We start from the raw sequence: 21,461 nt of genomic DNA, 5'->3' as shown, positions 1-21,461 counted from the left end.
CAAGGGTCTAATGATTTTCTGTTTTATTTTCCCATATGTTATTGCCTTTTTTTTTTTGGTTTTGTTCTGTTGCCTTTTGTTCTGAAGAAGTTCAGTAGGAAGGTATGTGATGTGACTTCTGATTTCTTTCTCTTCAAATTTGGAAGAGGATTTTGTGTGAAGGAATCTTCAGATGGCAGAAGGGACAGTAGAGAAAGAAACATTAACACTAAGTGTCCAAGGGCTTGGTCCATAGCCTATTGACATCAATGGCACCATTGATGTTAATGGTAGAGCTGATCAGAAAATGGGGTTTATTTCTGTGAAAAATAATGATGAAAACAACAGCAAAATCATTTTCATCTAAAGTTTGACATTTTTGGTGAAAAATTAAAATATTTAGTCCAAAACCCAGGTTTTTTTAATTGAAAAATTAAAATATTTCAATTTGGAAAAATGATTGTAGTGACTTATGGGAATTGTTGTTTGAGTGCTTCATTCTCCTGTATAGACGGAGTTCCCTGATTGGACTAAATATCCTATGCTGCATCACAGTCTCCACTCATGGTTAGGGCAAGCAGTTGTATCCTGGGAATCCCTGGCTATTGTGCATCATGGGAGATGTAGTCCAGCTGGGGAGCCCACATCATAGAGGAGACTGAGGACATGAGGAAAATAAACTACAAATCCCATGAGGCATCCTGCCAGAATATCAAAATCAAAGTATTTTGGGTTGCAGGCATTTGAGTTTTCAATTAAAAATAAAAATTTTCTGTGGAAAGCAGACACTCTACAACAATTTTCATTTAGTGGGGGGAAAAAAAACTTTCTGTCAAAATTTTTTTTTGAGGGAACATATCAATCAGCCCTAATCCCAGAGGCTTTGGATCAGGTCCCAACTGTGACATCCTTGCAAATCCAAAAGTCCTATTTGCCTCACCGGGAGTTTGGATCACACCAAGTTAGGCCTTTTATAATGGAACAGAAGTAAAACTAAATGTTAACATTCCATAATTATTAGACGTGGTTGAAATTTTCTGAGATTTTTAAATTTCAATAATTTGTTGGCAATCTTTCTCCCACTTTTTTTGGTCAAAATTTTGAGGATAAATGTCCTTGAAAATTCAAAATTTAAAAAATATTGATCCAATTTAGGAAAAAAAAATCATGAAAAACATTGTACAATCCCGTTTTCATTTGGCCAAAATTTCATCAAAAATCCAATTTGGTAAAATCTCAACCAATTCTAATCTCATAATAATATCTATACCAATGTTGTTGTTTTTTTCACCTAGCCATGTTTTCACATCCCAGTATCTTTTCAGCTCACCTTCAGCTTGCTCTGCCAATTCATATCAATTTTATTAATTCTCTTTCCTATGTCATAGCTTCTAAGTTCCTCTTTTTTTGCACCCACTCCATAAATTTAACAGAGTTCGAGGCTGTCTTAATCAGGTGTTTCTTTTTCTAATTTTCTTTTTATCATTGCCTCTCATTCCATGATGCTTCGATCTGAAGAAGTTCATGAGGAAGGTATGTGGAACAACTTCTTAATTTCTCTCTTTCCCTCAGCAGTGCTAGCATGCACAGGAGTTCTTAAGAAGGTGGATGAAGACAAGAAAATGTTCCATTTGTGACAAATTATTACTCACACAGCATCATTTGCATTTAAAATGTTCCATCTGTACATTAATATATGAGCAATGATCACTGCATGTAAAAAGGCACTAAGCTTGGGGGAACATGTAAATGCTTTGAAAACCTCCATTTGTCACAACGATACAGGGTCTGATCTTCCTCATTTCCCAGTTTTCCACTGATGTAGCTCCACTGATTTCTCTGGAGTTTCTCCTGTTGTACACTGGAGTGAGAAAGGAAACAGGTTCAGTAGGCATACTGGGCCCTTGATTATGGTGTATGTCTCTCCCATTTGACAGCCCAACCCTTCCTTCTTCGGATGCTTAAATCTCCTACTGACTTCAGTGAGAGAATTGGGTGGACAAAAAATGCAGGATTAGGTCCTTGATATGTGCCACATTGGAGCATCTTGGGATAACGTTTAGCCAAATTTGTTTGTATAATGCATTCTATTGCCTACCTAAGCATTCCTCTGTAAGGTTTTAGTTCAGCTGTGAAGCTTTCTACTAAATGTCAAAATTATGTAATTTTGCAAACTGTAAACAGAAGGTTTTTTTCTTTTTAAAACATAACTTTGCAAGGCTGTTGTAGCATATATAACCAAAGGTATGTAGCTATGCTACACTGCAGAATGTAGGTCTTACAAAATGGATCTAAGTAAACCTTTGCATCACAGTGACACATGGATACTAGGATTGTACGTGATATTTACAAGATAGGTAGGTGCATGAAAGGAGAGCAAAATGATGGAACTGAGATCTGGGACCAAAACATAGTGAGACATTTGTAAACCTACATTCTAGATATGAATAGCAACACGGGGTGTATATTCCCATCAGATTTGTAAATTTATGTTCATGGCCATGTTTAAAATAAGTATAAACACCTTAGTAAGCCAGGTGGATCAGCACCACTTGGTTTACAATTTTATTTTTACATATTATGAAGGATTTATATTTCTTACCAGGCACCTGCATGCTCCATTTACCTGGCTTCATTCCATCACATCCTGTATTTTTCCATTTCTCACCCTTTCTCTTTCTTTTAATGGTATTAATTTTCTTTCCCTATAACCAATTCATATTCCCCTCCTTGGCTTGAAAGGTTTGAGGTTGTTATAATCATGTGTTGCTTGTTCTAATTCTCTTGTTTTCTGTCACATCGATCTTGTTCCCTGACACTTTCCACCTGATGAAGTTCATGAACCAGGTATGTGACATGACTTCTGAATTCCTCTTTCCATCCTGCATTAGTGTGTGCAAGAATTCAAAGGTGGTGGAAGGGGATGGGACACAATTCTGTTATGTTATCACTTACAATATGTTGGTTTTCAAGCTTTCTTCTGTAACCGTCTGTGTAGATTGACCAGCGATAATGATAATCACTGCATGAAAAGTGTTATACATTTTAATATGCTGGGCCAGTTCCTCAGCTGGCTAAATCAGTGTAGCTCCATTTGGGGATCCACTTAGTGATACCAACTCAGGATATGGGCCCACATTCTACCTGAGGGCAGGATTTGGCCCAATACAATTGAACAGTGTTTTTCTAGCACACTAATGCATACACTTCCCCTGCTGTATCAAGCATACTCCAATTGTGTAAGATGTATACTAAGCTACAAGTCTGTTCTAGTGCATAGCTTTGTAAAGCATAGATTAAGCCCTCCATGCTCTGCTCTTTATATAAGTAGAGGGTAGAGCCTGTGCATGAGGATCCATTCTTTGGGGTGCTGGAAGAAAGGAGTGGCCACAGGCACACAATAGAAACATGATGTCTCTATTCTGTTCACACTTCTAAAACTGTGTTGATGTAATACATATGGTTCTCTGTAAACAAATGGGAGCTAGCAGTATTTAGTTCATACAATATTTGTGAATTTTGCAAGATTTACACTTTTTTACCTTTCATCTGCATGCTCCTTCTCCTTTTTCTCCCATCCCCCTCTCTTCCCATTTCACACCTGTATGTGCCATTTGTTCTCTCATTAATGTCCTTGGTTTTCTTTCCTTGCAACCTATTCATAGATTACACCCAAGCTTGTCTTGAAAAAATTTAAGGTTATTGCCGTCCTGTGTGTCTTGTTTCTAATTCTGTGTCTTCCTTTGCATCTTTTTCCCCTGACACTTCCTACCTAATGAAGTGCATGAGCCAGGTATGTGATGTGACTTCTGAATTCCACTGTTTCAGTCTCAAGGGTTAATGTGTACAGGAAATCAAAGGGGGCGCAAGGGAACAGGAGATAACAATAGATATCAATGATAGTTTTTTCTCTACTTCTGTTTTTCCAAAACCATTTCTCTAGAAAATAACAAATTATGATATTTAATCCTAATATCTGGGTGTAAGAATAACACATTTTAGGAAAAATATGAACCATTTTAACATCCACTTAGGGCTTTGCTCTGAGAGCAGGGATGGAACTCAGATCCTCATACTACAGAAGCACAAACTCAAGCCCCTTCCACTTGAACTAATGGAGAAAACCCTCTAGCTATTTTTGAACCTCTCTTTTATGAACTAATGGGAGATTGAGTTCATAACTTTGGAAAGTTCATAAAACAGAACATCTCAGAATCACCGTAGGTACAGTGCATAAGTTAATGTGTTTAATCATTCAATAGTAGCGTTCCTAATGAATAGTAACAAATGTATACAGAGTTTCTGAATTTCTTTGTCAGAACTGCATCTCTTCTTTGCCACCAAATCTCTCTGTCTTTCCAAACCTGTACAGCTGCTTGGATGCTGGCAGAAGGACTGAAGTGACCTTTGGTGGAAGAAAAATGATGTTGGCTGCAGAAAGATGGTTCATGTAACCAATCGTTTATAAGACAGATGTTCATAAAACTAAGCTTCTACTGTATTAAGGGTAGACTTGGCAGAATTCAATTATATCATTAAATGTTGGTAACCATCGATTTCACTGTTCATGCACAAACCGACAGAAGATATCGACGTTTATTTTAAAGCATTTTAAAAGATTTGTATTGATTTAAATGTTCACATTTGTGCAAAATTATGGGTGTTAGGCTTTTTTATTTTTATCTATTTAAATTTTCACAGTTGTAGGAAATTATGTGGGATTCAATCAATGTGACAGTCAGACAATAATTATTTAATGATAGTAGAAGTTGAGATTCAAAATGTTAAAGCTTTATAACTGTTAAAACACATCACATATCAAAATATACACAGTAAATACCCCTAAATCAAACCCTAATAAGTTCTCAAGCAGCATTTTTCTAACCTATCTATAATTTTCAATTATTGGTGGAAATATTTTTTCCATCCGTTTTGTGTGTGTATGGCGAAATCAACCTTTATCGACATTTACCAATAAAAATTGAATCCTTCCAAGCCTAATGAAGAGTATAGATTCCATCACACAAAGTGGAGCAGTTCTGATTCCATCCAATAGAGGGCAATGTTGCAAATAGGCACTCTCCAGTACCGTACAGCCACTTTTTGGCCCATTGATTGCATAAAGGGAATCTAAGTACTGTTGGATCTTTGCATTACAGTTATGCATGATTAACAATATAGTCTGGAATGCTTGCAAGATAACCACATTTAAAGGGCAAAATCTTGCTCTCGGATGTACAGGGTCAACCCTTTGCATACTTGGAAAGTAGAATACCGAAATTCATATCCTAGCTAGTCTGAAATTCACCATGCAGACCCATGAGCAAGGTTTTCCTCTTATGAAACGACATGTTTATAAATCAAAACTGCAAATGGCTGTGAATAGCAACAAGAATGCGGATAGATGCCCTTCCAAAACTGTATTCAAGGCATAAAGTGGCATGAGTTGTAGATCTGGGAAAAAATACAGATTGATTTCTGATGTTAGTTGATTATTAGTGATGGACCATTATATGTAAGCAGGTTTTCAAGTCCTATGTTATAATGCAAATGAACGAAATTCCACTATTGAAAAATGACAGACCCAGTATTTCTCTGAGATCACTTTAAGTCCTGTGCTCATGTGTAGCTTTTAAAATAGGAGAAACCTTTATAAATCATGGTGGTCAGTTCCTCTTCATAGGTTTTGCAAGCTTTACATTTCCTACCATGAAGCTGCATGTCTATTTCACCTGACAAAATCCTTTCACAACCCTGTCTTCCAATTTATTTGCCTTTTAAATGTTATTAATTTTATTTTCCTATGATCTACTTCCTAAACACTCTCCCCTCACCTCCCTTGGCTTGAAAGAGCTTAAGATGCTTCTAATAACATGTTTCTTGTTCTCATTCTCTTGTTCTCCATTGCATCTTGTTCCATGACACTTCTCACCTGATGAAGTTCATGAGCCAGGTATGTGACACGACTTCTGAATTCCTCTTTGTAGTTCCAAAGTGCGTGTGTGTATGTGTGTGACCAGGAATCCTGAGTTGGTAGAAGAGAGAGAACATAAGAAACAAATATTAACCACAAATGATCACTTACAGCAGTTTTCTCCTTTAATCTCCATGCTTGCTGCTACTTTAACTTTACAGCATCTTTAATTCCCAGCAGCCTCTCCAGACACCTTTGTTTCAGTGTTTCTCACTTTTTTGCATCAATATTCTTACTTTCCTTCACCCATTCCTTGATGTCTTTCTCAGACTCCAAAGTGTTTACATATGTATTCTGTTTTCTCTATTTCTCTGTTTCCCATCACTGCTTGCTCCATGACACTTACAGAAGTTCACGAAGAAGGTATGTGACCCACTTAAAGAATCTCACTCCCTTTCTCTTTGGGCTAGTCTCCTCTACAGGGAGATCAATGCTGCTGCAATTGATGCAGCAGGGATTGATTTAGTGGTTCTAGTAAAGACCCGCTAAATCAATGACAGACTCCAGTCGACCCTGGTACTCCAGCTGTCCGAGAAGAGTAAGGGAAGTTGACTGGAGAGCGTCTCCCATTGCCTCAGCGCAGTGAAGACACTGGGGTAAGTCAACTTAAGCTACGTCGCCTCCAGCTACTTTATTCACATAGCTGGAGTAGTGTAACTTAGGTCGACTTACCGTGGTAGTGAAGACAAGCCATTTTAGTGCTGGGAAAAAAGTATTAAAAAATGTTAAGGTTGCACAAGACGAGGCCCAAGAAATGAATGTGGGAGGAGAAATGACCTCTCTTCCGAAGAGTTTTGGATGAACATTGAGAAAAGGGTTGTGTTTGCCAAGTATTGTGATTTCAGGCAATATGAAAAGAGTGTTACAGGTTCTATACTGAAACTTTTGGCCTAAATTTTCAAGTGTGATGTCAAGTTTTGGCTGCTCAACTTGAGACAGCTTAAAATGGACTGATTTTCAGAGAGTGGATGCTCAGCATTTTCTGAAAATCAAGCCCCTTTAAGCTGTCTTATTTTGGGCATCCAAAAACTGCAGCACTGAAGATCCATAGACACTTGAAAATTTAGGCTTTTGATTTTAGCTAGAGCTACTGAAGCAGCTTTGGGTTCTAGATCAAATTATCAGGAGTGTTCTGAGTTCTACAATGAACAAATTAGCATGTTGGACAGTTCCTTCAGTGATATTGAAAAATGCTCGGAAGACCCATGGATGCTTTTGTGATCTTTGAGAGAGACAAGGAGATTAAAATTTTTGCTCTCAGAAGTATTTATTTTTCTGCAAAGCTTGTTGATGATCCTTCAGATTATAGGGTGGTATTTGCCAAAATTGTAATTCAAAGTACAGGTTGATCCATCTTGTCCATCTATAATTCTATAGTGTTTCTTGGAGAGCATTCTCACACATGGTTGAGGGAGATTGTAGTCACAGAAAGAGAAGAAATAATGGATGAAGATTTAGAAGGATGTCTAGATGAGTAGATAAGAAAAGTGACTATACAGAATTCTACCAAAGTGAAAAATGTACTATAAAGCCACCCAGTTTCACAAAATATGTTAGATTATTTGTCATAGTACAAATTCATGATTTCAGTACCTAATATACCTAATCTATAATGCTCAGTATGGAACTGCACAGTTCGGGGCTCTGGAAGGTGACATTAAAGAAAATGTCAGTAATTCAACACCCATGTCACTCTGATAGGTTTTTTCCAGATTGGGGATTAACTGGAGAGAGGTGCAGAATTGGTTTAGAAATAGTTTCAACTAACAATGGGAAAACAATCTTCTGTGTAAAAAGCGCATGGCAAAATGCTGTTGTTTGTTGAGTCTGGTGCTTTCTTTCTTTGTAAAATAGGCTAAACAAAGCTCAGATTGCATGGTTGAGAGAGGTTCTGAGGAGCCAACATCTAGAATAAGGAGTCATGTGCTTTTCTTGTCTTTGTTCAAACCTCCGCGTATGGGATTACTAGTTTTCTTCTCACCAAAATAATGCCATCCCACAGCAGGGTAAAACCTTCTGGGTCTTCACTGAATTCCAGTTGCTTGGGAGATGGTTCTCCCTTAAACTCTTTCCTTGACACCTTTTATGATGCTTCTAGTTGTTCTCCTCTGTAACTTATGGGAGGTTGGAATTCTGTATGCTAATGAGTATGGTCCCATGAAATTTGGTCAAGAATGTCGCAAGATGACAGCCTATATGACACAGGTGATTTTGATTATACCTGTCAGTCATACTCTGATGGATTCCAAGCAACTTAAAATCTGGATTTTTTTTTTTTTAGATTTTCATTGGAAGTCGAAGAAAAATGCCAAAAACAAAACCAAAATAAAACCAAAACCCCATTCGCTTAATAATTCACTTAAAATAAAATTGCATATGAGGGTATGTTTGTGGAAAGCAAATTTTGAATTCACAAATGTGAGGGTTAGCACTAGAAACCTGATTCTAAGAAGAAACAGAAATAATATTATATGGCCTATCAAAACTAATCAATACAATATGAATTTCCAGTATCCAGTATTAATACTCTGTCTGAATTATGAATACTTAAGATAAAAACTCTGCATACCTGGAATTATTTTACAAAAATTTAGAAAAAATAATGCATTCAAGAAAATGGTAAGCTCCTTGCAGACAATTTGCAAACACATGTAACTTTTCTGCCAGTCAGAGTTGGCAGCAACAAAGACCAGATTCAATATCTAAGAGTTCCTTTTCAACAATACAATGCAAAACCGTCTCGAGCCCCCACCCAGTGACCTGGGACAATTACACACCACTCCCTGGGCACTTCTAAGAGGCAATATTTCCCCTCTCGCAAGCACAGTCTGAGTGTAGCAAAAACTTTTAATAAAAGGAGGGCAGTAACTCAGCATTAATTTGGGAAAACACCACAAGTAGGATACTAAACATAAACCCTGAGCAAAAGACCCACCCCCGAGTAAGTTGGGCAGTGTCCTTTTCTCCTCAGGTTCTTAAGTCCAGCAACCCAAAAGTCCCTTTAATGTGCCCGTCCCTTCTCTGCACCCCACTTACAGTTGCTGTCCTTGGTCAGTGGAGCCCCAGAATCCAGAGGTTCATCTGCACAGTTCACCTCCCACTCTGGGTGGAAAAGGGGTGGGGGTTAAGGAGGCACCTTACACACTCCGCTGCTTGGCCACTTGCTCACTGCCCCGCCAGCCACTTCTCACGCCTCTCTGCAGGGCTCTGCTCTGGCCCTCTCCGCCAGCTGCCTTGCTGGCAGCACCTCTCCACCAGCTGCTTGGCTGGTCACTCACCAAGATGTCTTCATGGCTCACCACTTAACATGGCAGTCAATGATTTCAGCTCTCAGTGATCTCAGCTGTTAGTGTGTGTGGGGGGGGAGGGGCTCACTGCTGGTGCACACTGGGCAGTTTCTTGCACCAGAGACACTGTCCCAAAGTAGGTCTAATACTCAGACCTAGATATCAGTGATTTCAGCTCTGCAGTGTGTAACAAGACTCTCAGTTGAGTCTTAGCTCTTTTATTATACATGGAGAGAGGAAGGGTCAAATGGTGTCTAGAACCCTTAAACGTGGACCACACCACAAGGTACCAAGTACCCATACCCAGCCTCTCTCAACTCATTAGGCTTTGGAACCTCTGTCCCCTGCCTAGTGAGTGCTGTTCAGTTGAGGGTGAGTCCCTCCATCGGGGTGTACCAGGTACAGTTCTTCTGCCCTCGATTCACACAACAAGGATAACAGCCCTTTATTACTTCTGCCCCAATAACAAGGAGACTGGGGATCCAGCACCAGCCACGAGTGATCATTTGGGCAAGCAATGCCTTCATGCTGAGTACATAGGCAGGGTGGCTGTGCTAATGCAAGCGAGATCAACTCTTGAAATCCTTTTCCACAGCTCACCACTAGATGTCAGGAGAGAGCTCATTCAGACTCTGCTTACACACATAATGAGACACAATTTGTCAAATAAATCATATGCTTCTAGTTTTCACTAGGTCTTCCTCCCAAATTCTATCCTTCATCTCTTACTTGCCATCCAGAATTATAGGCATATGTTCTCATCTGAGCTAAGTCTTCAAGAGATAGACAATAGGACTTGTGCTTTTAAGGCTCTTTTGAAAATCTCACCCTTTGGTGTCTAAATATGGATTTAGGAGCCTACCTTTAGTTTCCTATTTTTGTAAATTTTGGCCAATGCCAATATCTGCATTTACTGGGTAACTGGGGACGTACACTACAAATTGAACATGCAGCGTGGTGGAATCAATAGTACGCAGTTTGCCACAACTTCTTCATGAGACAGGCAGGGGAGCAGAGAGGAAAAGTCACTTTCCCATGGGCCAACTATTGCTTTTGATTACACTGGAGTAAATCTGGAGTAACCCTGTTGAGGCAGAATCTGGCCCCAGAAGAGTAACCAAGAGGCCCGAGAACAAGTGCCATCCCTAGATTACATTATCCTTTGTTTCATCTTGACTTCATTGCCCTACAATAGAGCTAGTTTGACTTCTCCCATCCCAAGCTCCTCCTGTACATCTCTAATGTTCCTTGTGCTTTCTTGCACTTGCTTTTCTTTTGTATGTGTGTGTGTTGCCCTTTAAGAAGAGGCCCCTGAAGAAGAAGAGCAAGAGATTGAGTATGAAGAAGGTAAGTCTGTCATTTTTTCTTGTCCTTGAATCTGAGAAGTGATGTGCTTTATGGGATGCTACCAAGCCTCAGCATTGCTGCTTCGTGGTGCTGTTGTACTGGTCAGATCTATTCAGTCTGAGTTGATGTCTCCTGTCTTCTGCTATGGTATTCCTGGCTGAATCTGAGTTTGTTGCTTTACTCTGGCTTTAGCATGACTAGAGAGCAAAGCTTCAGCCTTCTGGAAGGCCACACAGAAAGTTCTTAGGGGAGGGGGGAAAGGTTGCACTTGTTTGACAGTTGTAAAATCTGTTAATTGGTTTCTTTTAGGATGAGGCTAGTGGGCCTAGAACTGTGGTACTTCAGACAAATACTGAAAAAGCTGATGTTGACAACCATTTACCCAGCACAACTCCTCACTCGAATTCTGAGATGAATGGGAGGGATTTTTTTTGACAGCTGCATGAGCCTTACTATCCTCCAGCAAAGCTTTGGGAGTACACATTTTAGGGGAGATTCGCAGCTGGTGTAAATCAGCGAGGCTTCATTGATGTCAACGGATTTGCACTGATTTACACCAGTTGAGGAACTAGCTTTGTTTCTGTATCAGAGCTATATTTTACGGAGCTCCATTCAGTCCTGGTAAAAAAAAAAAATCAGCCGTTCAATATGATTCAAATGAGCAGGTCGATCCTTTAACAATTTATCAGTAGGGCCCTACCAAATTCACGGCCATGAAAATGTGTCATGGACCATGAAATCTGGTCTCCCTCCATGAAATCTGGCCTTTTGTGTGCTTTTACCCTATACTATACAGATTTCATGGGGGAGACCAGCATTTCTCAAATCGGGGGTCCTGACCCAAAAGAGAGTTGCAGGGGCATCGTAAGGTTATTTTAGGGGGTGGGGTCGCAGTATTGCCATCCTTACCTCTGCGCTGCCTTCAGAGCGGGGTAGCTGGAGAGCAGCGGCTGTTGGCCTGGCACCCAGCTCTGAAGCCAGCGCCCTGCCAGCAGCAGTGCAGAAGTAAGGGTGGCAATACCATACCATACCATACCATACCATCCTTACTTCTGCGCTGCTGCTGGCAGTGGCTCTGTCTTCATATCTGGGATCCCGGCCAGCAGCCGCCGCTCTCCAGCTGCCCAGCTCTGAAGGCATCACTGCGGCAGAAGTAAGGGTAGCAGTACCACAGCTCCCCTCCCCGCCATAACCTCGTGATTCCCCCTTTCCCCTTAACTCCTTTTTGGGTCAGGACTCCTACAATTACACCACCATGAAATTTCAGATTTAAATAGCTGAGATCATGAAATTTATTATTTTAAAAATCCTATGACCATGAAATTGACCAAAATGGACCGTGAATTTGGTAGGGCCCTAGTTATCAGCTATATCAGGGGTAGGCAACCTATGGCACACGTGCCAAAGGCGGCATACTAGCTGATTTTCAGTGGCACTCTCACTGCCCGGGTCCTGGCCACTAGTTCAGGGGGACTCTGCATTTTAATTGAATTTTAAATGAAACTTCTTAAACATTTTAAAAACCTTATTTACTTTACATACAACAATAATTTAGTTATATATTTACAGACTTATAGAAAGAGACCTTCTCAAAATGTTAAAATGTATTACTGGCACGCGAAACCTTAAATTAGAGTGAATAAATGAAGACACGGCACACCACTTCTGAAAGGTTGCCGACCCCTGAGCTATAAGCTAGTCAGGATAAAAAATGGCTAACATAATTTATACAGTAACTACCGTGATTATTTTAATAATAACAACGACTTCATTAATAAACTACTTTAATGTGTGTTACAGCCAATAGCTCTCAATGGTCTTGGGACTTGCAGTATAATAATTACAAGTCACTTTAGGTTTCAGTAGCTCTGTTGGACAAAGGTACTGTGTCCCATGATTCATCTGGATAATTTCTTTTCATGCATTTGAGTCATTGGACACCCTCGTCTCTCCTTTCGTTTCTTTCTTCTTTGTTATCCAACAAGTTCAAGATTCCAGGAGTAGTGGAGAGGGAAAGGGAAAGAGTAAGTGGGGTATTTACAGAAGAACAGCATCAACTGTGGATTGACTAGTATATTTCCTGTCTTTTGCTTTTGTTCTTCAATCTGCAGCTGGAGACGAAGGAGAATACTATGATGGTAGTTTGGTGGTGTTCTGAGAGAACAAAAATATCTTTCTAACCCCCCCCACCCTTTTGTTCTCCATCTGCTTCTAATCCTCACTTGATTTTAAACTCATGAACTGGGCCAAAACATCACTGCTGCAAACATTCATTCACTGTGCATATCCAGGCTCTCTCAGGGGACTTTGCTGTGTCTGAGGTGTTTATTCGCACATTCTATCACCAGGGAACTTAGCAATGGGAGACCTTGTACTCTCGAATGTTCAGCTCTAGAACCTTGCCCAGTATTCTAGGTGTGACCTAGAACCTTTAATAATGTCATATTTTCAGAAAGGCCTGTAAGCATCTGCTTAAGTTCTATTGACACGTTTAAAATTAAGCAAATGGTTAAATGCTTTGATTAATAGGGAAGTACTTAGGCACATCCTAAAAGTTAGGCACATGCTTTACTGAATCAGAATATGTCATTGATCTAAATTGGAACTGACTCCAAACAAAACAAAAGAATTCATATGAAAATGGATGGGTACCTGATGGAGGATTTTTAGAGTTATAAGCAAATATTCATGATATGTAAAACTTGATTTATGCCTCCCAAATATACAGCACATGTGCCTTAACTTGAAAGCTGATCTGTGCTGGTGGCCCTGTACTCCCACCACAGGGGAAGCCCATTGTATTCAATGGGACTGTGTATGGGTGTTAAGATCCATCTGCATGGATGCAAAAAAACAGGCCCTGATCCTTCAAATATTTAAATCCCAATCCAGCAAAGCACCTGAGCACGTACTTAACTTCAAGTATTGAAGTTGATGGGACTAAGTTAAGCACATGCTTAAGTGCTTTGGTTGATTAGAGCCTTAAGCATGTATCTAACTTCACTTCTGTGAGGCGTTTAATTGGCTTCAATGAGAGCAATTTACAAGAGGAAAGCTGTGCACGTGCTTAAGTGTTTGCAGGATTGGGGCATAAGGGAGTTTTGGCACTGCAAATAAGCAGATATTTGAAAAGTTTATGGAAGATTAACAACTGTGTAACAGAGAAACTGCTTTTACATAGTTGGTAAATTCCAATTATTGCTGACTTAATAACTATTATTGTTCATGTTTATTATTACAATAACAAGGCCTACCGATGAGCAGCACTACATAAGAGCTAGGTGATATATTATGACCTTATTACATGTACTCTCTGTTTGGAAACTCCTCCCTCACTGAAAGATTTTTTTTAAAAGATATTTTTTTCCAAACAACCTTTTTTCCCCATATGAGTTCTTTGTGGTCATCAGTGAATACAAGGGACCATATTCTGTATGGTGTAATAGGGCAAAGCTCTACTGAAGTTCAGTGGACTTTTGCCCATTTATGTTAGCAGGAAATTTTGGCTCAATAGCAGCACTAGGTGGAAAGATTCCCACTGATTTTAATGGGCTTTGCATATGGTCTTAAAGGAAGCCCTCATTTCTTGATTTTGTTTTGTTGCTTTCTGAGTCCCAGGAGCTCTAGAGTACTAAGGGACAGCAGGTTCTAAAGTGAGAGTCTGAGGTTCTTCCAACATTAATTGAAGTCAACTCATTTTTTTAAATTTATTTTCTTGCTCGCTTTTTTCAGCCTTTTTCTTATTTTAGGAAAAGCACTTTGAGAACTTTTCTGGACCCTTTACCTCAGTTTTCACTTCAGGATTTGAATTCTCTCTCTCTCTTTTTAAATAATATATTGTTTTTCAAGCTCTTAATGTTGGTTAGAAGTGTTACTTCTGGCAGACGAGAGGAAGGGAAGCGACTAGAGAAATCTGAGGCAGTTGAGGTGTAGTGAAGTTGGATTCTCGGAAAAGGGAAGCACAGTGAGAATATGTTATAGATGTAGCAAAAAGAATGGAGGGTGCTTTAATGATGCATATGGAGTTCCTATGCTATCCCATTGTGACTACCAGCAACTCCTGGAACATATGTATTATTGCAGCATTCGTGAACCTGGATTTTCAGTGGTTCTTTGCAGAACTTTTGGCAGAGTGATTGTGGGTTTTTTCTCACAGACCCATGGTTCATGGGCAGAATGCGCAGAATATGGGAGTCAAAATCCACCATGTGCGTCAAAGAATAGGAATTTGCTATGACAATTCCTGAGTGTTAACAAATTTTGGCCCAGTTCCTTGATTGATAGCCCTGAAAGAGAGAGCATCTTAAAAATAAACCCTAGCCCTGTGGCCAGTTTTAGTGCATACAGTACGTTCTGTGCTGGGCCATGCACGCTACAGGACATTCTTTGGATGAAAGCTGATATTTCTTTGTAGTCTCACCCTTTTCTAGTTTCCTGGTGGTGCATTTAGACCTCACAACTACAATACTTTATTTTGAGAACAGCAAACTAACTTTTTGTTTTGTTTTGTTCATTCAATTATTCAGAAAGCAGCAATTTAGCAGCAACTAATGCTAAAGTTTAAGATGTGGTTGGATTCACCCAGTCAATGACAGACGGGTCAACCAAGAATAATAAACAAACACAGAACAATCAGTCATTCCACAGCTCTTTTTCTCTCTCTTATGTCACAAATGCCACTAACTTACAACTTCCTTGTTCAACTGGAATGGTTTGGTTATTTCCTGCGTGTCTCTGAATAACGTCCAGCTCAAACTGGTTGAAGCAATTTCCCTCCCCTCCCCCAAATAAATAACAACCAAAAAATCATATGAAAAGCTCACTGTCTATTGGACAAATCTAAGCAAAAGAAGATGAACAACAAAAATCCTACCTGGAGAAATAAGCTAATTTTGCTTTTACCGGAGATGATCTGTGACTTGTTTTTATTTATATTCTTATGAGTACAGTAAAACCCTGATCATTTCACACGTGATTATTTTATCATTATTATTTATTTGCACTATTGTAGCATCTAGAGATCCACAACTGCAATCAGGGCCTTGTTGCACTAGGTGCTATACACACACCCTGGTAGCAACAGTCCTTGTCTCAGAGGATTTACAGATCTAAACAGACAAGACAGCCAGAGAGTGAGAGAAAGGAACTATTACCACCTGACACGCACTCTTATGTGGCTGTTAGGGTATGTCTACCTTTGGAGCTAGGGCTGTGATTCCCAGCTCGCCTAGACATACTCATCCCAGCTATCTCCAGACTTGTGCCATAGAAATAGTATCATAGAATATCAGGGTTGGAAGGGACCTCAGGAGGTCATCTAGTTCAACCCCCTGCTCAAAGCAGGACCAACCCCCAACTAAATCAATCAGTAGTGAGGTTGGGGTAGCACAAGCAGAGGTGAGTGACAGCATGGGCTAGCCGTGCCGAGTACAAACCTGCCTGAACCCTGTGAGCACGTACTCAGCATGGCTAACCCGTACCGCCACTCGCTGCTGCCCAGGCTACCTCAGCTCTATTGCTATTGTGAGTCAGCTAGCTCAACGAGGGCTAATGCAAGTATGTGCATGCAAGCTGGAGCCAGGGCCGGCTCCAGGCACCAGCACAGCAAGCAGGTGCTTGGGGCGGCCAATGGAGAAGGGCGGCATGTCTGGCTCTTCGGCGGCAATTCGGCGGCGGGTTCCTCAGTCCCTCGGAGGGAAGGACCTGCCGCCGAAGAATGAAGCGGCAGAGGTAGAGCCGCTGCCGAAATGCCGCCAATCGCGGCTTCTTTTTTTTTTCCGCCGCTTGAGGCAGCAAAAACGCTGGATCCAGCCCTGGCTGGAGTCACGTCCCTAGTTCTGAGTGTACTCCCAGCCTTGGTTATGCCTCTCACTGTGAATCCCTTAATCAGCCCTCCCAATTATCCAAACCCCAAATAGCTGATGTTTCCCTCAAGGTTTTTTCACCACTGATATTAGAGGGTTTTCTTTTTTTTTTTTTTTTTGGCCTTATGATCGATTGGACATTGACTTTCATTTTATTCTCCCTTGTCCCACTCACCCCCACGCCCCACACACTTGCAAAAATGGGAGGGTGATGGGGCCTGTGTTGCCAATGTAATCATTTTCCAACACCTCCCCTGTACATTCGAACACCCCCTCTAACTTCAATTCCTGGGGAAAACATGCTGACAGTAACCTGTCACTCAAATCCCTACCAATATAGGTTAATTGGGACCTAACCAGAGGCTCAATTAACAAGTGGAGCCACACTGAAGGGCTAATTAGAGGGGGAAGCAATCCCACCAGCTAGCAGCAACTAAATACAGAGGTAGGCGGCCCTGGGAGGGTAGGTGGGTGAGTGAGTGAAGAGCCTCATGGAAGGCAGAACTGGCTGCTGCCAGGACTGCTGCCTTTCTCCCCAGAAGTAAGAGCTGACTGGGACTTGTAAATATGGAAATAGTATGACCGGCAATGGCCTGCCTGAACACACTGTGGTGGTGAAGGTGGCCAGGAGTGAGACTCCCAGAGTACAGGTGCTGCATTTAAAATAAAAGGTCATCCTTTGAAACGCATCAAAATATAATGATCTGACCTCACATTATTACAGGGGAAAAGTATTGTTTCTGGATAACTGGGTGCTTGGACCAATTCCTGAGTGAAGCTGAGCTCCTCAAAGTTGGCCCTGTCCACAATAGGCTGTGAGCTTTTTATTTCTAATCCACCCCACCAAGCAAACAATACAAGAACGTTGTATTGGCAGAATTCAGATGAATTCCTAAAAGTTCAAACTCAGCATATGGCTATGAAAGTCAACCTGGGTCCATAAGAGACAACATTAGGATAGAATGTATGGGCTTAATACTCCTCCACTTATGGGAGTAACTCCTTTGAATTTGCTGGCATTACACTGACATGAACCCAACATTAGAGAGAGGAAAATCAGGCACAAAGAGTGTGCAAAACATCACATCACCAAAACAGTAATGGCTGATTGGTGCAGTAGAATGTCTCTCATTATGAAAAGCCCAGGATTGACTATCTTGGGGATGGTTTACATTGCATATTGAGGGGTCTGTCCTCTCCTGGAGACACAAGCGTCACTCTCATTAACATTCATGGGAATTTTGCTTAGAATATCCATCTGTACATCAACTGGGGAATAAGCCCCCTTAGGTAAGATGATCCTTCCAGGTTGGGTTTGAGGGGCACTGCTGTGTATCAAGGAGAGAAAGAGAGAACATGGAGACTTTGGGAAACATAGATGCCACGCGGGGATGTCTGGGAGTGAATGTGACTGGAGATGATTTACCATAAAGCTGTTCCCCTTCTGGACTATGTATGCAACATTTTAGTAGATCTGGAGCAGGGGCGGCTCTAGGCACCAGCAAAACAAGCTGGTGCCTAGGGCGGCAAAATCTAGGGGGCGTCCCCTGCCGCCGGGGGGGGCGTCAGGCTGGGCCGGCGGACCTGCCGCAGTCATGCCTGCGGGAGGTCCACCGGAGCCCCGGGACGAGTGGACCTGCCGCAGGCATGACTGCGGACGGGGCGCTAGTCCCGCGGCTTGGCTGGACCTCCCGCAGGCATGACTGCGGCAGCTCAAGCGGAGCCGCCGGACCCGCCAACCGTCCGCAGCCGCGGGAGGTCCAGCCGAGCCACGTGGGACCAGCGGTCCCTCTGAAGTCATGCCCGCGGGAGGTCCACTGCTCCCGCGGCTCCGGGGCGCCTCCCGCGCATGACTGCTTGGGGCAGCCAAAAACGTAGAGCCGCCCCTGATCTGGAGCCAAGTTTAGTTCTCATTTACACCAGTGTAAACCCCAAATGACTCCATTGACTTTAGTGGAGTTGCTGAGAATATCCACCAGTGTAAAAGAGATGAGAAACTAACACTAGTAGGGGGAATATTCTTTTTTACCCTCCAGCTCTCTCATCCTCCCTATAGCTTTGGTCTCCAGGGGGTAAGAACTAGCACTGATCTCATAAATGAAACCATTCACTTCCAGATGCTATGTTAGGACTTTTAAACAATCTCTTGTTTCCTTTCCTTTTCTGTAGCGTTCTGATTTGAGGTCAAATCAGCCTGCTGTTCACTCACACCAAAGGGAGGGTCTCTTTTGGATGTGTATGAGGCATAACCAGTTCCTCGGGGTGTTCCTCCTAAACCTGGATTTCCCTTCAGTTTCCCTACTTTAACAAACCACAGCTGGTGTTTTTTCTCGTTCTAACTGTTCTCCCTCTTTTCTCCTCTCTCTTCCTGTTTTCTGTCCGTGTTTCCAAACTCAGAGGAAAAGCCCAGGCCAAAGTAAGTGTGCATTAATGGTTGCTTTTTAAAATACTGGTATAAATGTGATGACCATCCATAGACCTCCTACCAGAGAAATGTCTCCCACTACCTACGCGCAACCCTCTCCTCCCCAGCATTCATGCAACAGCCAGCATTTCTTGACTCTTCCCTAGACTGCCTCCCTCTGTCAGAAGCTACTGTAAGACTTGCTACAGGCCAGGAAATAGAGACCAGTCCCATACCAGCTCATACATCTTTATTACAGTGGGGACTGGCACAGACATTAGGTCTCCACAGCCAAGTGCTCCTACTCCATCTCCTGTAGCACCTCATTTTGGGTGAAGCTGAGCTCATATTACACTGGTCTACAATTTTTGAGAAGTCGTCTGCTTCAGAGATAAAATGTGCTATTTATTATGTATTTTGATGTGCTGAATTCAAATATGACAATTAAAACAACTGATTGGCTACTGTTTCTAAGATATTTAAGTTTTTACATTTTATGTCTATGTATATTGTGTAGATAGTAGAGTTTTAATCATAAATTTTAAACCTAGGTCTTTTCATGTGTTTATGGTTGCTTTACATGATAATATTTCACCTGTCCTGTTTATGTAACACTTTAAAAATCAGCAAAAGGGTTATATAAATAACATTTATTATGAAACAAAAGGCAAAAAACTATTATGTACATAGTTTAGTCCTATTCAGTGTCTACTCGGCGCTTCTTGGCTTGTCTCTTGTATTCATTAAATGGAGCATCTCTTGTCACTGTCCAGCAATAGTCTGCAAGCATTGATGGGCTCCATTTGCCCTGATAGTGTTTCTCCATTGTTGCAATGTCCTGGTGAAATCGCTCGCCGTGCTCGTCGCTCACTGCTCCGCAGTTTGGTGGAAAAAATCTAGATGAGAGTGCAAAAAATTTATCTTTAGTGACATGTTGCAACCAAGGCTTTTGTATGCCTTGAGGAGGTTTTCCACCAACAACCTGTAGTTGTCTGCCTTGTTGTTTCCGAGAAAATTTATTGCCACTAACTGGAAGGCTTTCCATGCCGTCTTTTCCTTGCCACGCAGTGCATGGTCAAATCATCATCTCGAAGAAGTTCACGAATCTGAGGACCAACAAATACACCTTCCTTTATCTTAGCTTCACTTAACCTTGGAAATTTTCCACGGAGGTACTTGAAAGCTGCTTGTGTTTTGTCAATGGCCTTGACAAAGTTCTTCATCAGACCCAGCTTGATGTGTAAGGGTGGTAACAAAATCTTCCTTGATTCAACAAGTGGTGGATGCTGAACACTTTTCCTCCCAGGCTCCAATGACTGTTGTCATAGGTTTCCTTCATATGGACTGCATGACCAACTGGAATTGATGGCAAAACATTGCCATTATGCAGTAAAACAGCTTTAAGACTCGTCTTCCATGAATCAATGAATAGTCTCCACTCATCTGGATCGTGAATGATGTTGAGGGCTGCCATCACACCATCGATGTTGTTGCAGGCTACAATATCACCTTCCATGAAGAAGAATGGGACAAGATCCTTTTGACGGTCACGGAACATGGAAACCCTAACATCACCTGCCAGGAGATTTCACTGCTGTAGTCTGGAGCCCAACAGCTCTGCCTTACTCTTGGGTAGTTCCAAATCCCTGACAAGGTCATTCAGTTCACCTTGTGTTATGAGGTGTGGTTCAGAGGAGGAGGATGGGAGAAAATGTGGGTCCTGTGACATTGATGGTTCAGGACCAGAAGTTTCATCCTCTTCCTCTTCCTCGTCTGACTCAAGTGAGAATGATTCTGGTGCATCAGGAACCGGCAGTCCTTCTCCGTGGGGTACTGGGCGTATAGCTGATGCAATGTTTGGATAATGCACAGTCCACTTTTTCTTCTTTGACACACCTTTCCCAACTGGAGGCACCATGCAGAAGTAACAATTGCTGGTATGATCTGTTGGCTCTCTCCAAATCATTGGCACTGCAAAAGGCATAGATTTCCTTTTCCTGTTCAACCATTGGCGAAGATTTGTTGCACAAGTGTTGCAGCATATGTGTGGGGCCCATCTCTTGTCCTGATCTCCAATTTTGCAGCCAAAATAAAGGTGATAGGCTTTCTTAACCATAGTGGTTATACTGCACTTTTGTGATGCAAAAGTCACTTCACCACAAACATAGCAGAAGTTATCTGCACTGTTCACACAAGTACGAGGCATCTCTGCTCACTTTGGCTAAACAGAAATGTGTCCCTTTGCAAAATCAAACACTGACAAATAAGAGAGCACGACACTGTATGATTTCTAGAGCTGATATAGGGCAATTTGTTTAGCAGAGTGATGTAAGCTTCATTATGATTGCATCATCCATGACTTCTAGGAATAACATGATGCAATTCATATCATGTATGACGCAATACCAGCTTCAGATTGCAGCATTCATTGTTTTGCCTAAAAAGCAAGTACTGTCCAAACCCAGTCATAGATTTATTCATAGATCCAGTCAAAGATGTATTTTAGTCATTTCTGGTTTAAATTGAGATCCCTTTCCTTTATAACTCACTTATCCTCCGCTATTCCCAAGTCAAGGATCGTATATACTGACCCAATAGCATATCTT

The 21,461-nt window shown here is 41.4% G+C and overlaps 1 protein-coding gene and 1 long non-coding RNA gene across 33 annotated transcripts in view; one reads left to right on the top strand and one right to left on the bottom strand.

Moving 5' to 3' along the window:
- Positions 1–21,461, top strand: part of TNNT3 (troponin T3, fast skeletal type) — a 47,111-nt gene that overhangs the window by 13,071 nt on the left and 12,579 nt on the right. For 4 of the 32 annotated variants that reach the window (XM_039533819.1, XM_039533818.1, XM_039533853.1 and 1 more), the window contains 6 exons: positions 1,498–1,512; positions 2,815–2,826; positions 3,761–3,772; positions 5,921–5,932; positions 6,302–6,316; positions 18,849–18,867. In XM_039533819.1, the coding sequence (XP_039389753.1) occupies positions 1,498–1,512; positions 2,815–2,826; positions 3,761–3,772; positions 5,921–5,932; positions 6,302–6,316; positions 18,849–18,867 (85 nt within the window). The remainder of the gene's footprint in view (positions 1–1,497; positions 1,513–2,814; positions 2,827–3,760; positions 3,773–5,920; positions 5,933–6,301; positions 6,317–18,848; positions 18,868–21,461) is intronic. The other 28 variants (XM_039533842.1, XM_039533832.1, XM_039533841.1 and 25 more) reach the window with 20 other exon arrangements.
- Positions 12,359–13,388, bottom strand: LOC120403099. The gene is made up of 2 exons (XR_005597466.1): positions 12,810–13,388; positions 12,359–12,698 (listed from the first exon to the last, which is right to left on the bottom strand). It is a non-coding gene; the product is annotated as an uncharacterized LOC120403099 (long non-coding RNA).

This window comes from Mauremys reevesii, linkage group 4 (assembly GCF_016161935.1).
Source record: "Mauremys reevesii isolate NIE-2019 linkage group 4, ASM1616193v1, whole genome shotgun sequence".
NCBI lineage: Eukaryota > Metazoa > Chordata > Testudines > Geoemydidae > Mauremys > Mauremys reevesii.
The sequence above is the reverse complement of the archived record's forward strand: the minus strand, read 5'-3'. Positions and strand labels throughout refer to the sequence as shown.